General features: G+C 44.8%; 1 protein-coding gene across 1 annotated transcript; it reads right to left on the bottom strand.

Annotated features, from left to right (window-relative positions):
• Nucleotides 1-372: 372 nt before the first annotated feature.
• Nucleotides 373-7023, bottom strand: LOC139795445 (solute carrier family 22 member 2-like). The gene is given in 6 exon segments (XM_071742438.1): nt 373-500; nt 1044-1155; nt 1586-1696; nt 4994-5034; nt 5037-5099; nt 6597-7023. Coding segments are annotated over 6 exon segments (831 nt in total). The 5' UTR covers nt 7008-7023; the 3' UTR covers nt 373-407.
• Between the last annotated feature and the right edge of the window lie 9126 nt (nt 7024-16149).

The following is a 16149-nucleotide window of genomic DNA, read 5'->3' as shown; positions in this document are numbered from 1 at the left end:
AGGAGAGAATTAATTTCATGACTCCCTCTGTGGGAGTAATGCTGTGAAGAGGCTGCCAACACATTTGCTGCAGCCCAGGGGTAGCAACCCCCAGTGAGATCCAATGTTAGCATAAGGATGAAGGAGGTTGGGAACTCAACCAGGGCAGAATAGAGGAAATTTAGATAGCTGTTTCCAGCAGCTACTCACATGAACATGATGGGCCTTTGGTAGAGGCTGGAGCTCATGAACCTGGGAAAAGAAGAGAGTGCAAATAAGCCCAAAACCTCTGGGAGAGAGTTTATGCAAAGAACTGAAACTCGCAACTGATTGGGAACAAAACAGGCTCAAATCACTGCTGATGATTTAGGGCACAAAATCATGCACCTCCAGCTGGAGTGCAAAAGCCTTTCCTTACCAACTGTACATCAAGATGAACATTTTCTGATCTGCGGTGCCTTGACCAGGTCTAGAAATGAAGGTTTCAGCTTTTCTCCATCTTCATCTTTAGAGCTGAGATTCTGGGAGTACAAGCAATAGTACAAGAGATTACAGTGGGAGAGGGTGTTGAGTATGCAATTAATATTTGCCCCAAAATTATTGGGAGAATGAGGGTTTTCTTTAGCTAGGGCAAAATAACCTCTCCAGAAAGTATTGGGGAAAGAAAACATGAAAATTTATATAGACGGTCTTCATATCTGCATAGTCATAGTAATTTTGTGTATGAGGCTGCTGAATGGCATGAAACAGCATTTGAAAAAATAATGAATAACGTTGTCCTGGAATTTTAAGTCATGAGATTTGGTTAGTCTACTGTTGATTGACACTGCATAAAAGAAGATTTTTACTTGTCTACTGGCTATTTTTACAAGCCTCTTTCCCCAGATCTGCTCTGCAAGAGTCCTAGGCAGTCAAAGAGAAGAAAACTCACATGCCTCTGCTTTAGAGGACTGCAGTGCTTATGGTCACCGAGCTGCTCCCTACTCTAAATCCAAAGCAATCCTAAAATTATAACATTATTTGCCTTGAGTCTTGCATATATGCAGCAAGTGCAGTGCAGTCACCTGGAAAGAGAGAGGTAGCTGCTTCTTATTTCCCTTGGTGATGAGCTTTATAACTTCCACAGCTTTTTCATTTTGTTTTTGAGCCATGAGCCACCTAGTCTCAGGCAGACACCTGCAACACATATAAGCATCACAGCAAAAATTATCTTGGCACCAAGGCTGTGAAACCCAAGTGTTCTCTCTCACAGCACCACTTGCTGCCTTTCCCGGAAAAGTGTCATACAGCTTCACAGCATTTTCAGATAGCTCTTGTCTTTAGGCTTTTCCCCTCATTTTGGCACATGCCTCTTCTGGTATGAATATTCCCTAATTTTCAGAGATGCCTCCTAATGATTCCATGTCTACAAGCTGGTGCAAGCTTGGGTCACAAACACCTGCATTTAAGCCCAGAGGTCCAGTTTGGTAGCAAATAGCAGAATGACACTGACTACTCTTTCAGCAAGGGTCAGCCCTGCTGCTAAACCAGGGGGTTCCTGCCCAGAAGGTGTTACTGCAAGCTGAGGATGTAGCCTGTCAGACAGCCCCCATTGCTGACCGGTCACTGTATCAGGTGGAAGATCACCATCCAGCTGTAACTTGGTGCAAAGGCCATCAGAACCCCTGAGATGGCACTGACCAGGACTGTGACCAGGAGGCAGAGTTTGCAGCCAAACCTCTGGTGGGAAAGAAGAAAAGAGAAGAAAGAGGGTCAGCTGCTGACAGGGTAGGGTGGCAACCCAAAGAGTTTGAAGAGGATGGAGATAGTCCCTGTGCCCCTCTTCCCTGTTCGTTTTGGGTAGCAGTCTGCATTTGCAGACTTTGCAGCATATTTCATTCGTATGATGGAAACTCAGGGGACTAACCTATCCCATGTTTTCAGGTCATTGTTCCCTTCTTGTTAATGACTTAGCTAATGGCTTCAAAAAATGCTCTGATACGGCTCTTCAGCCCATCTTGCAGAGCTGCAATTGCTTTTTAGTAGGGATCATGTTCAATAACTCTGATACTTACTTGTTTTTGCATCAACCTTGGTTAACTATTGAGCTCTTCTAGAAGAGAGTTTTGCACATCCCTTGTTATTTGTCATTCCCTCTATCACCATGACTCACTGATAATAAAAAATAAATTGTTTCCAAATGAAACAAGCTTGCTGGAATACTGGAAGGACATTTATTTTCTAGCTGGCAGAGATATATATATATACACTTAGAAGTGTGATTTATAAAAACCAGTGAATTAGTCAAAGTCCACTAACAAAAATAGCATGATAATAAATGCCAGCAAAAATAAATATCTTCTGTTCTCCAAAATAATATTAGCAGAACCCATTTCTCAGGCTTTTATCCTGTCCTATCCTGTCCTGTCCTGACATTACAATAATTTTTGACTTGCCTTAAAGGCCACCCCAAGAGAGCCTCATCAGACTATGAGTGGTGCCTTCTCCTGCAAAGCCCCTTTCCCAGTACCCCAGCTCTGGATGATCAAGGTGCAATGGTGCATGTTAGCACTGACCTCAGGAGCCCTCTCGGGACACAAAGGTTCCATTTCCAGGACACCTATGACTCCTGAATGTCAAAGTCAGTGCCTGGATGTGTGCCCAGACACTGATCAAGTAAATGAGTTCTCTCTTCTCAGAGAAAAGCACACTTGCAAAGAGCTTATGAAACCTCCCCTGAAGTGCTTGAAACATTTGCAGGAGTTGTCCTGAGTACATCAGGTTGCAGCAATCTCATCCCTGAGCAAACTCGTGCTCCAGGGGCACCCTGGCTTTCTGACAAGATGAGGAAGAATAACTCAAATCCAGGAAACACAGAATTCACAGGCCTTTTCCCCGTTACCTCTACTAAAATTGAGGCTTCTGGGCTTGTTTTTGTCTTGAGCACAACGGTCTCTGGGGATGGGATTTTTTATTGCTCTTGGTTGCTTCCAGTGCAGGAACCATGGTGAACTGGGGCAGGGTGGTGAGTAGAGCAGTAGAAAACCCCTTGGTGATATGACATGCATCTGGTTTATCTTGTCAGCAATGATATCCTACTCCCTCATGTCTTTTCATACTTTTGCTTGATAATAAGACTTGGTAAAAAGATCCTTCAGTGTTTTGGCATAGAGAGTATTTCAGATATAAATGTCTGTCTGTTTGGGAGCTCTGGTTTCTATTGGCTTGCACAGCTATAGGCTGCCAAGAAATGCTTTTGTTGGTGAACTTGATTGCTTAATCCACCTCGGTGCTGAAAAGGTGACCTGAAGAGTGACATCTGTGATGGCTGCAGGATCTGCTCACTGCTGTTCCATGTCCTGTCATGCCTGTGTGAGTGGCTGCTATGTATTCTCTCTTTTGGTCCCATAAGCTGTGCATCATTATCCAACTGTCGGTTCTGGGAAAAAGGATGGAATACTTTCAAATTCACTAGAAAACTGTACAAAACACAAGAATCTGGATGTAAAGAAAGGAGAGGATGGGGGGCTGACATATGTTTCTGATGAAAAAAAAAATAAAAAATTAGATCTTTCAAAATACGTTGGAAGAAAAGCAAAAATTGGAGTAAGCTTGTCCTTCAAATCAGACAGGGAAATCCAGCCCATGACTGAAGACTGGTTGTAGGGTCTTTGTGGTACTGCTGTAGCCATTTGATATCTTTCACCTGAAAGAGACTTTTGCCAAAGGTGTAGCAGCACACAAGATGTGGCCAGGAAGAGCTACTTTGATAAATCAGTATCTTCAGATAAAAATACAATTAAGCAAAAAGCTTAAGAAATCTGTGCTCTGGTTCACTGACAGTAACACATTGGTTTACTGAGGCCTGGGAAGCAGTCTGTAAATACATGTAAATGTGAACTTCTGAACAAGCAGGTTTGTTCATGTGGATGGGTTGGCTACGACTGTGATAGCCGCTTTCCCCAAAAAGGTGGAGTGTACAACCTAATGGATGATGTGTTTGCCTGCAATGAAACATGGGAGCAGAGACCAGCAACACAAACACATTCACATCCTTGTTTTGTGACATTATAGATGTGCTATGAGGGATGGCTCTGCACCTTCCTGTAGGCCTTCCCCTAAGGAGAAAGGGGAAAGGGAAAAGAAGGGAAGGGCAGCAGTATCTGCCCAACAGAGTTAATCTGGGACCTGATCAGCATGGGACGAAAAGGCTGTTGTTCATTGTGCTCTCCTATCTTCTGAGAATACAAATTAAAAAAATAATATGTCCAAAACAGATTAATGCTACAGAAGGATTGCTCACCTTGTATTACCTTCACCTCTTCAAATTCTAGTTTCAACCTGTATTTTACTGAGAAATCTGGTAAACATGTACAGGAAGATCAGCTGCAAAGCATTTAATTTGTTCAGAGTCTAACCTTAAAAAAAACAAACCACTGAGCAGATATATAACACAATGGCATTTGTGATGGCCAGGAGGAGATGAGGCATAATAAGGTCTAGATCCAGCTACATACAGAGCCAGTTGAGAGCAAAGGGGGACCAAAGAAAATTTTGGAAGAAGCAACTTCTTCTATTTCTGTATCTAAGAAAATCTCTCCTATTTTGAATCTGATTTATACTCATCTGGATACCCTTAAAATTAATATGAAACAAGTATATCACAAAGATAGGCAAATAGCTCATGGTGCATGCAATAAAATTTCAACTCAAACTCTGAGCATGCATTGCAGTTTGCCACTGTGACAGGAAACCAAATATCACATGTGAATGTGCAAATTGCCCATGGAGTCACTGGGAGGCTGTAAAAGCGAAGCAACACCATGGTATTTCTGTGGATCCCTGGGTCATGACAGCCTTAAAAAGCAGGGGCTGAGGAACCACTATCTACCTTTGTAAGTGACACATGGACCTTTTGAATTGTGTTTTAATTGCATTCATTTCCTCTTTGAATCATGAATTTTGTTCAGTGATGAACAGAAGGCAGGTAATCAGAGGAAACAGTTAATCTCACACCTGCCTACATACTACATACCTGTCACCTATGTAGCCAATGCTCATGGAGCTAATAAAAAAAAACCAGCATTCACACACGACTGGAAGAGGTCCAGCTTCCAGGAGTCTTCAAACACCAGGTTTAACTGCAACAACCACAGTGAAAAGCACAGGAACATTCAAGGCAAACCATGATTGTATAAGGAGGAAGGAAGCTGATGACAAGCAACTGGAAAACAGGCTCCAGAAAAGAGCCCCCCTAATCTCTTAAACTGACATCTGCAATACATTTGTCTGAATTTTCCCAAAACTTGGGGAAAGGTCACACTCTGGAAAATGATTGCACAATGACACATTGGAGAGAGAGAAAGGGAGAGAAACTTTGAACGAACAAATGAAGATGTTCAGAAAAATCTTACCCTCTCCTCCCTACCCATCTGCTTGAAATCTGGAGGACTCTTGGAGCATTGTTTCCTACCTCGATGCCAAGGCCTATTTCTAGCTGTGTATTGTTTTGCTGTGCGGAAGCAGTGCAGGATATAAGAGCTGGTGAGCCTGCCACGAGCCCAGCCAGAGGGGAGCCAAGAGATGAGTGTCCTGCTTCTCATTAGCACTGGCAAAACTCCCAGGGTTTGTCTGACTTTTCTATGCAGTAAACCAGTACTCTGTAACTTGCTTCTGATTTACAATTAACAGGTTACCAAACCTCACCTGCCAAGGGAAGAAGGGCAAACTGGTGATATCTTCTCTACAGCTAGAAATTTCCATTCAGGTGTAAAACAGACTTCAGCCCAGAAAGAAGCATGAATGTCTTTGACTGCTGATTTAATCTCTTTCTAGCCTGGACAAGCCTGGAAACATCTCAGATCTCTTTCCCTGGTTCAACTGATACAGACAACAGATGGGAGTGCTCTTCTCTGCCCTGACCCATTTGTCCCAAGGGAAGATGGGGTGGAGCTGCTGTGTAATGGTGATGATAGCAAAGCAAGGGAATATGAATACCCTGCCCTAGCAAGCTGTGAAGCATCCAGCATGTCAACTTTTAAAAAGTGGGTTACAGAAACATCTGCGAGGCATGGCTGAGGTGTAGTTAACACACATTTGGGAGCAGACGAGAAGTAGAAGAGATTTCTCTTACAATTCTTCCTATGATTCAAGCCTTTACGTGGCTTTTAGAATCTTAGTATTGTTTTGCACAGTTTTTTACTTTCTAAACTATCTAGTTTAGACAGTGTAAGTTGGAAGAAAAGAATGCTGCTGTTACTAACTCATTATCTGACAAATTTAGCCCCATCTTCTTGTTCATTGTACATGAATATCTTGTTAGATTATCACCCAAACGTGCAATTCTTCAGTTTGGGCTACGGGGTGTTACCCTCAATTTGGTGACTGAAATATTGAATTATGAGAATAGCTGTTGTCTGATTGATGACAAGTATTGCAGTATGATCCTTCCAGGAAAACCAATCATTTCCCATTATTATTCCATATGAATCTTTGTTCGAAGTCCCTAGCAAGTCCTGATATTCCCTCTTAGCAGTCGGGTTCAAGCTGTCCACCAAAAGCCAACTTTATCAAAACAGGATCTTCTATCTTCAGAGTGTGCAGGCAGGAGTGATTTTGCTGGACAAAATGAATCTTACCTCTGTCACAAGAGAGGTCCCTGGGGAGTTGTAGACCCAGCCATCCCGGCAGGGACCAAGGGGAGCAGCGCTCCGGTTGCCCACAAGGCTGCCAAGGGGGTCGGTGCAGCTGACGCCTGTTGTGTTCCAGTCCACCTCATACCTCCTGCAGCGGCTGCTGAAACTGTCCCCGTGGCCACCCCACTCGGGAACCGTCAGATTCAGCTGCTCCTCCAGGCTCCAGCCACAGCGCTGGCTCAGCTCAGCCACCCCGGGGCTGAAGCAGCGATGCTCGGGGATGAACGCAAAGGAGACAACACCCACGTACACTGGGGTGAAGGAGGCAGAAAGCAGGCATAAGAGTAAGAGGGTTTGTTTTTGAAAGAAGTCGAATTCCCCGATCTGCTCTAAAATGCCATCCAGGGTTGACATCTTTGTATGTTGCCTCTCATAAAAATACCTAACTCAGCTGCTTTCCAGGGCTTTGCCTTTCACTGCATGCTGAAATAATAGCTGAAGTGTTAGCTCCCAAGTCACAAACAAATAATGAATAAATTCAGTGAACTGTCAAGCCCTGCATCACAATCTTTGTTTCTCAAATGCCATTTCTAACCAAACTTTGGCTCTCTTGTTTTGACCTGTGTTATTAATTTCTTTTGTATATGACACACTTGAAATACATGAGCTGATGTCTTAGATTACAGCCCTTTCAGTCTGCCCCTGTTAGTCTGTCCGTCTGTCAGTATGGAGTGGGTAATAACTCCTTTGTCCCGTATTTTCAGAGGCAATGCAGGGAATGTTATCTTCTCAGATATTTACACAGCTTATTTACACAGCTGGAGAACTTTCTAATTTAAATTCACTGGATAGAGATGACCTCTTTGGGGTGTAGAAGAAAACAATGCAGAGAAGACACAACAAAGCGGCAGATTTCTTTTAGGAACCCAATAGTTAAAGAATAGTATTACACCCCAAACAGCAAGCATGGCCCAAGGACCCATCACCAGCCCTTGTGAGCTCACCCTGCCCTCTGCCTCCTGCCCTGAACCCCTGGAAATAGTCTGCAGAGGCTGCTGTAAACCACAGCCCTGTCTCACAAAGGATTTACAGCTATTCCATGGGAATTAGACAATGCTAATGTGTAAATGTGTGCTTAAGCAATGAAGACATCCTCAGCCTCTAACTGAGGGGGATGATATATGTCCTGTTCCCATAGCTGTGGCTGCATAAGATCCTTTCATGTTGTTCCCCATTTGCCTGACCTGTAAACAATTAGCTTTTGTTAAAATAGCATAAGCAATGATGGAGAACTGGAAGAGGCTCAGTGCAGGTGAACATCATCAAAAGTGTGGATTTGGAAAAAAATAATCTGTGGGCAAATATTTCTGCCTGCAATTTTTCTTCAGACAGGTTTTCTTACCCCTTTTTCTAAGCTGAACTGTAAGGACTTTGTAGCTTGTTCAGTGCTTCTGAAGGGAATCCCTGAGCAGGCTGCTGTCACTGAGTTGATTTCCCCCTGAGGAGCACTCAGTGACCTCTTCAAGTTTTATGAAGCACTAAACTAAACAATGAGCCCTGGAGGAAAACAGAAGTGATAAGTAAAGTGGTATTTTAAAGGGCTATTAATCACGAGTCCTGTTGAGTTACACTGACCGGCCTACCTAGGAACTGTCATGGATCACAAATGGGACTGCTACTTTTCAGTCAACATCTTTCACAGCTAAGAAAGCCCAGAACTTTGACCATTTACAACTAAAATGTTTACCTATCTCTGCTCAGGTCTGGCTTATATCAGAAGGAGGAAATGGTCTAACCCTCTGGCAGCTTTCAAACCTTGCACCCACCTGCTCGCAGACTTCTGAGCAGTGCAAATATTTGATGCGTTTGTCAATAGGTAACACCTGTATCAGCCAAAACTGAACTATATGCAACAGAAAATGCAAAGAGTATCCTGGATACCTTCTTTATTCCCTTTCCTGATTCTGCCTAGTGTCATTTCATGGGTGAGGGAGGGGAAGGAAGCCCAAAACAAATATTGTATTGATAAGCCAGTTATGCTGGCAGAAAGTTGTATTTCTGCTTTTGAGACAGATTTCTGTTCTTTCTCTTGGAAAAGCTCCAGTGCCAGTTGAGTATTTTCTGGCAGTAAGCAAAGTCCTACAGTGGGAGTTACTACTGTGTAGCTTCAGCTGTTGCATGATGTTCAAAGGTTTTGATATTGACATCTGAGCTGCCCATGAATATCCCGCCAGAACTCCCTCCTGTATAGGGTGACAACAGTCTTAGGGAACTGAGTGGTGCATCCCACCAAAATTAGGGGGTGTGAAGTCCCATCAGCATAAGGACACGTGTCTCCTGTCACCTGTGATCTCTTTTTGTCACTTTGCAGCACTTTTTCTTCTATTTCACTGGTGACAGACCAGGAAGCAAGCATGCATACAGATCTGCTGGTGGATCTGAACACATGGGAATGGAGGCAGGGTGACAGCTTGCTAGGGTGACAGCTATACTGAGGAACGAAACAGGCCTGTGTATGGACTCAAGCACTGTCCTTAATCTTTATTGCCCTCCCTAGTACTGTTTTGTCTGATTCCTGTTAGCACAGTCCTGGCAGTGCCATGGCAGGTTGGGGGTGGTGATGCCAGACAGGCTGTTTCTAGCAGGCAGAAGGGAAAAGACCACTCTGACGGGGAATGGTGTATACAGATGTAACCCATGCCATGCCCCATGCCTGCAGCGATAAAAAATGGGCCTGCATAGATGCAGCACATCTGTCACTGTGTAACATGTAAGGCAGCCAGAGGAGCAAGGTAAAAAAATGTGGAGCACTTCTGTCAGCAGAGGACGTCTGTGCCTCTGATAGGAGACCTATATTTCCCTGCAGTGGCAAGTTCATGGAACAGTGTCAGCTGTGACAAGTTTACTGCATATAATCAGTAATCCCTTCAGTTTACAGTAGTGAAGCATTACCATGCCTGTTTTAAAACACGTCAGCCTTCAAAAACCTGGGGTAAGGATTCCTATACTCTGACCTTCCTGAGCTTTAGATGTATGCTCACTGGGTTGGGTGAAATGTGAACAAAGTAAAGCCTAAAATGATGCTGAAAAATATTCACAGATACAAGACAGGTGTAATCCATCCAGAAAAAGAGTGCGCACTGATTATGACAGTATATATAACTCTTAGCTGTCAAAAAATAGCCTTCATTCAAAGATCTGAAATAATCTTCTAATGAAATCACTTCTGAAGGCCGAGAAACTGAGGCAAAGAGATACAACAGGCTAGCTCTTCAGAGATGTGGGCTTTCAGGTCTTTGAGAGTTTTGATTTTCAGGTAGTTTTAGTGAGTGATAAGGTTCCTCCTGAATCTCTTCCAGGCTAAACAATCCCAAGCTCCCTTAGCCTGTCCTTATAAGACAGTCCCTTCACAGCCTCGTTGCTCTACTCTGGACTCACTCCAGCACCTCAATATCCTTCTTGAAGTGAGGGGCCCAGAACTCGACACAGTACTCAAGGTGAGGCCTCACCAGTGCTGAGTACAGGGGGAGAATTGCATCCATAATCCTTCATCCACTGTTTGTGATACAGGCCAGGATGCCATTGGGCTTCCAGGACACCTGGGCACGCTGCTGGCTCATGTTCAACCAGTGGTCAACCAGTACTCCCAGGTCCCTCTGCCTGGCTGCTCTCCAGCCACTCTTCCCCCTGTCTGTAGTGCTGCATGGAGCTATTGTGGCCGAAGCATAGGACCCTGCACTCGGTCCTATGAACTTCATACCACTGGCCTTGGCACATCAACCCAGCCTGTCCAGGTCCCTCTGTAGCTGGATGTGGCACTTAGTGCCACGGTCTAGCCAGTGTGGTAGTGTTAGGTCATAGGCTGGAATTGATGATCTCAGAGGTTTTTTTCCAGCTTCAATAATCCTGTGATTCTGTTTGATTTACTACAGATGCCTCAGAAAGACATTTCCACTCAGGTGCCTCCCGAGGTGCTCCTCGACAAGCCTTCCTTGCATGAGTAAACATTTGTGCACTGAATTCCTTCTAGTGAGTCATTCTTTCATCCATGCCATTTAGTAATGATTTTTATAGGTGTTTACCTGTAGGGATGGACCTTTTCACATCTCTATTCCTGTGAGTAGAGCAAGAGCACAGATGTTTAACAGGGAGCTTTGGGCATGTTGTTATCTGTCATAATCATGTGCTATCATGGACTTGAGCAGATCATAGTACATTTAGAGGAATGTGCTGGAGAATTACTGGAAACATCCAACCAGTGGGCCATATTCCCACTGAGATTTGCTGCCTCTGGATCAGGGTGCAGGTACAGGAGACAGGGAAAGCCAGTCTGATTTCTTGGGGGGAACATTCTACATCTCATCCTGTAGTGACATGAGGCAACCAGGTGCCACTAATTGCCAGGTAGTGGGCTTGACCTCGTATTAAGCCCACCTGTGCCTAATTAGGGCAGGCCCCTACTGCACATGAGCAGGATTAGGGGGCCAATAAAAGCTCACAGCTGGCATAGCTAGGGGGCTGGCTTAGCCACCTTTGGAGCAGTAGCACCGATCCAGGCTGGTCAGAGCACCATTCGTGAGATTCTACTGGGACGCCTGGTTGGACCTTGGAGCGCTGCACCCATAGAAGAGGTTTGTCTTGCTACATCATCCCCTTTCCTATGGCACTTGTTGGTCCTGTAGTCCATGAATTAAGTTAACATGGTAAGTAGGAAGTGGCTGATCTGAGAAGTATCTGCCATAGTCACTTGTGGGGGCTCAGTGAAGGGATGAGGATGAACCCACATAAGAGAAGGGAGGGGACCACGTGGCTGGGATCTCCTGGGAGGAGGAAGCTGAATAAGAAATAAGCAGCATCCCCTCCTTGCAGTGTCAGGGAGATTGCTGTCTTGTAGCTTTTAATAGGGCTTCACCTGAGCTAAAGTCGGCTGTGAAAAAGCTGAGCATCTAGACTGAGGTAGCTGTCCATGCCTGTTGTCAAGGCCTGTCCAGTCAATAGAGGACAGGCATCTCCAAAAAAATATCCAGATGCAGAGGAGGAGCCTATGGTGGTGGTTAATAGCAGATCTGTGCACTCAGAGCTGTTAAATGCATTTGGAACACCACACAGTACACAGCTAATATTGAAAAGGTGCTGGCACGTGGGGACATTGCTGACAAATTAACCAGGGCCCAAAGTGCTGAGCACACGATGGGGTTGGCTGCAGGTGGCTAGCCAACACCCCATCTTGTGTGGATCCTGCTGGGACAAAGGTGCCTGTCAAAAAATATTAAAGCAAATTTGAACTGCTAAAGAGCCTGTGATACAGCAGTGCTTTGTGTCCTGGGAGAGCTCTGAGAGCTACATATCTGAGAGCTGACTATAGAGGGAGCCTACACACCTTGGTTTTGAGTTATTGAAAACAACATGTGTTTGCACTTGATATTTATTTGCACCCTGAGAATGTATTTTATAACTGAGACAAACAAAGTGTACTTCATGGTTGGCTCACATATGACTAACACATTTTTCTCAGATGATAATCACACTATATTTGGCAAAAACCCTCTAGTTTTTGATAATTTGTGTTTAGATCCAAATGTCACAGCTTGAGCTCATTTCCTTATTGAACGCTAATTACCGTTTAGTATTGTGCAACCTAGAAATGTCTCCTCAATCCTGGGCTTTTGCTGTGGCATAGAGCATGACATGTTGCTGAAATTTGTTCTCTGACTATTTAGTTTCTGCAGTTGCAAGGTGGCATGGCTTTTGCCAAGGATGGGAGCACTGCTGAACCTCTGTGAGACTGGTAGTTGAGTCCATGAGCTGCCTGAGCCCTGTATGAGGAGCTGTATGAGGCCAGGGTGAGGGATGCCCAAGCTTCCTGGGGAAAGTGAATTGGCACTCAGGCAGCTTTGCTTGCTGTAAACTTGTGCCAGGGTCCTGCTGCTTTTCTTTCATCTCCCAAGGAGATGGCAAGGTCACTCCACAATGTGACTGGGGTTTGCACAGCCATTGTTATCAAACAGAGCATTTATAACAGGCTACCAAGAGGAGCAAAGGAGTCCAGGCAGCTCTGTAACTACCAGCCTAGAGTCTGGAGTGTGCTAAGCACTTCAGGAAAAATACACAGGTTTTGTTACAGATGAGCAGATGAGAGCTTTTTCTCAAGTTTCTCCACCCATTCACTTCACAAAACTCCTCCCAGAGCAGCCTTGAGGGGGTGACTACAACCATCCAAAGAGCTGAATCTGTCCAGACAAGTCTACCTAGCTCTTTGGGTGATTCAGCACAGGCACAGAACGAGTAGTCAGCAGATACTGGAAGAAGTCCGGAGAAGGACCACTAAGATGATCAGAGAACTGGAGCATCTTTCCTATGAAGACAGGATGAGAGAGTTGGGGTTTTTCATCCTGGAGAAGAGAAGGCTCCAGGGAGACCTTACAGTGGCCTTCCAGTACTTGGAGGGGCTTACAGAAAACCTGAGGAGGGACTTTTTTACAGGGGCATGTAGTGATGGGATGAGGGCAAAGTATCAAGATGAAAGAGGGTAAATTTTGATTAGGCATAAGGAAGAAATTCTTTACTGTGAAGGTGGTGAGACACTATAGCAGAGAAGTTACGGATGTCACCTCCCTGGAAGTGTTCAAGGCCAGGTTGGATGGGGTTTTGTGCAACCTGGTCTGGTGTGAGGTGTCCCTGTTCATAGAAGGGGAGGTTAGGACTTGATGATCCTTAAGGTCCCTTCCAAACCATTCTCTGATTCTATGAACCCCGTGTCTCAACCCAGTTCACTGTCACGGTCACTGATGGAGTTGGGAAGCACACAGGTCCCAGGGCTTCAGCTTTCTGGTGAGCAGCTGTGTATGGCTAGAAAGAACAGGCCCCATCCCCAAGACTTGCAAAGGCCTAGCTGTGTTATTTCTTTTGCACTGGTCACCGGCTGATAGCTGCTGTAAGGTTACCAGAACTCAACACGAGATGAGCCGTCCAAAAATTACAAGTATTACAAGGCCAGATCCTACATGAAGGACTTGTTATCAAGTGAGGATGGAGTGAACCTGAGGACATAGGATGCAACATAATATGTTTCTGCTGGTGGCCCAGGTAGGTTTTGCTGTCAGAGACAACATACTGGGTAGCTGCACCTGTACCTTTCCAGGGCTGAGACAGTGTCTATTTTACTGTTCTCAGCCTGGGCACAGTGACATTGGGGGTGGTTTAAACATTTTGATTCCTTCTGTCCCACTTACAGATGCTGCTTTTGAACAGGCAGTGCTGCAGGAGCAGGAGCTGCTTCATGCCTTGAATAATAGGGAAGCAATGAGTTAAGTAGGCTGTGCTTAAGCTCAAAGGAAGCCTGTGATTTTGGAAGGGAAGAAAACATAGGAAAAAGCAAACTGGCAAGTAGCAAGCAGGTTTGCTGTCAGGGCAGCCAAAAGACACTGGCATTTCTACAAAGGCTGAGATTTGGCCCTGTTCAGCAAGATTTAAATACATAGTTAATTGTGAGCATTTAATTGTGCTGTATGGTCTTGGGTGTTTGATTGCTTAATGAATTCCTCGATTGCACATATTAATCAGGTACTTAATGCTGTGCTGAGACAGCATGTCACAGCAGCACAGCATGAGGTAAGGATTGAAGCCACCTCCAACACCTCATCCCTCCTCAGAGCAAGGACAAAAGTGGTAGCAGGGAGTAAGGCTGCCCTGTCTGCAGGGGTCAGACTGGGGCATGCCCCTTTCCCACTTGAGAGGAGAGCAAAGGTGATGAAGGAGCAGCACATCTCACCACTGTTTTAATTGTCAGGAGTCCCCAGATCTCTTCCAGCCTGTGCCTTTTTCCACTTTGACACAGTGGGGACAGCAGCTACCCAGTGGGGTTGCACTGAGAAGGAGAAATGGGGATACTTTGCTGAGAGATAGGTGACTGCGTGGAAGAGAGGGTGACTCTCTCTTGTCAGACAAGACTGTGGGACAAAGTCTCTTCTGAACCTGAGAAGAAGGAAAGAAACAAAAGGGCATGGGGAGAGACTTCTCTTGTCACTCAACATCATTTTGTCCTCTTCAAAGACCCCAGACTCACCTCTTTGCCCTGCTTCAGCCTGCAGTGGGCCCCTCTGACTCCTCCTGCAGCTGTTGTCCTTGGCCTGTTTCCTCCTGAAATCCCAAATGCTTGAGGCAGGGACCTGCTGTGCTGGGTTGTCTCAAATGGTGTAACACTGTGAGATATTGTTTAGGGGAGTAATACCTTTAAACTAGAAGAAGGTAGATTCAGGTTACACATTAGGAATAAACTCTTTACTGTGTGAGGGTGAGACACTGGCACAGGGTGCCCAGGGAAGTTGTGGCTGCCCCCTCCCTGGAAGTGTTCAAGGCCAGGTTGGATGGAGCTTGGAGCAACCTGGTCTGGTGGGAGGTGTCCCTGCCCATGGCAGGGAGGTTGGAACTAGGTGCTCCTTATGGTCCTTTCTAAACCAAACCATTCTGTGATTCTATGATTTTCTGAATTTCTGGCAGGCCTGCTCCTTGTGTGTCACCATGCAGCTGTTGGAATTCCTACTGTGAATGTGGTCTAACAACACAGGCAATTACAGAATCCCCCACGTGCACTGTGCCAGAAGACTTCAGATTATTCTTGGATTTCCTTTAGAGGCCTCAGCTAAAGAACCCTTTTAGCACTTCTGTATAAAGACACTCATTTCCTATGGCATATTTATAATTTGCTTTTCACATGACTGAATGTCTGGAATCAGACACACAGCATGTATTAAAAAGAGTGTGAACCAGTTAAAACTGACCTAGACAAATAGCATTGGAGGATCAATCAGTGCAACAGATTTAGTGAAAGACTTTTTGCCTCTGAATTTGAGTGCATTTTTTCTGGATGTAAAAGAGGTCCAAATATATTCTGCAAGCTTGAATCTCTGGGAAGTATCACATGCACATAGCTGTTATGCAGTTTGCCAGTGTTTGTTTACACAATTGTTCATAGTCCTGATATTTATGCTTTTAAAAGGGCTTTCTGCTCAGCCAGGGATGAATCTATTGCTTCTGTTCAAATTGCTTGTAAAAGCAGCCCATTTGTAGCTGAGAAATGGCACTCTTGCTTGTGGGCTTCCATGCTCAGATCTGCTTCCTCTGACACTGTCCATGTGCTGAGGTGTCCAGGTGCTGCCTCAGTAGAGGATGAGGTATCCAACACTATTTGTTACAGTAGGTACTCTTAAGTCTTCTGTTCCGGAGAAGCTGAAACCTCTCCTCCTAAGTTTTATTTCCATATCTTAGCTTGTGTTGCAAATTATTTTGGATTTTGGTAATTTGTTTTTATGAACATTTGGGCATCCATCTACACTTCTGGGAGATAATGAAACATACTGATGGCACAAATCCAGTTGCAGCCACAAATGAGATAATGCAAACACAACATCTCAGGGTATGCAAGGATAAAAAAAAGTCACCAAGGAGCAATGGCAAGAAGCCATCAGTAGTTTTAAGTCCAAAGATAACATACAGGCCCAATATTCATGGACAATCAGATAGCTTTTGGTAGAGAACTGAGGCTGAATGCTACAGA

Source organism: Heliangelus exortis, chromosome 3 (genome assembly GCF_036169615.1).
Source record: "Heliangelus exortis chromosome 3, bHelExo1.hap1, whole genome shotgun sequence".
Classification (NCBI taxonomy): domain Eukaryota; kingdom Metazoa; phylum Chordata; class Aves; order Apodiformes; family Trochilidae; genus Heliangelus; species Heliangelus exortis.
Note: the sequence above shows the minus strand (reverse complement) of the source record. Positions and strands in the feature narration are given on the sequence as shown.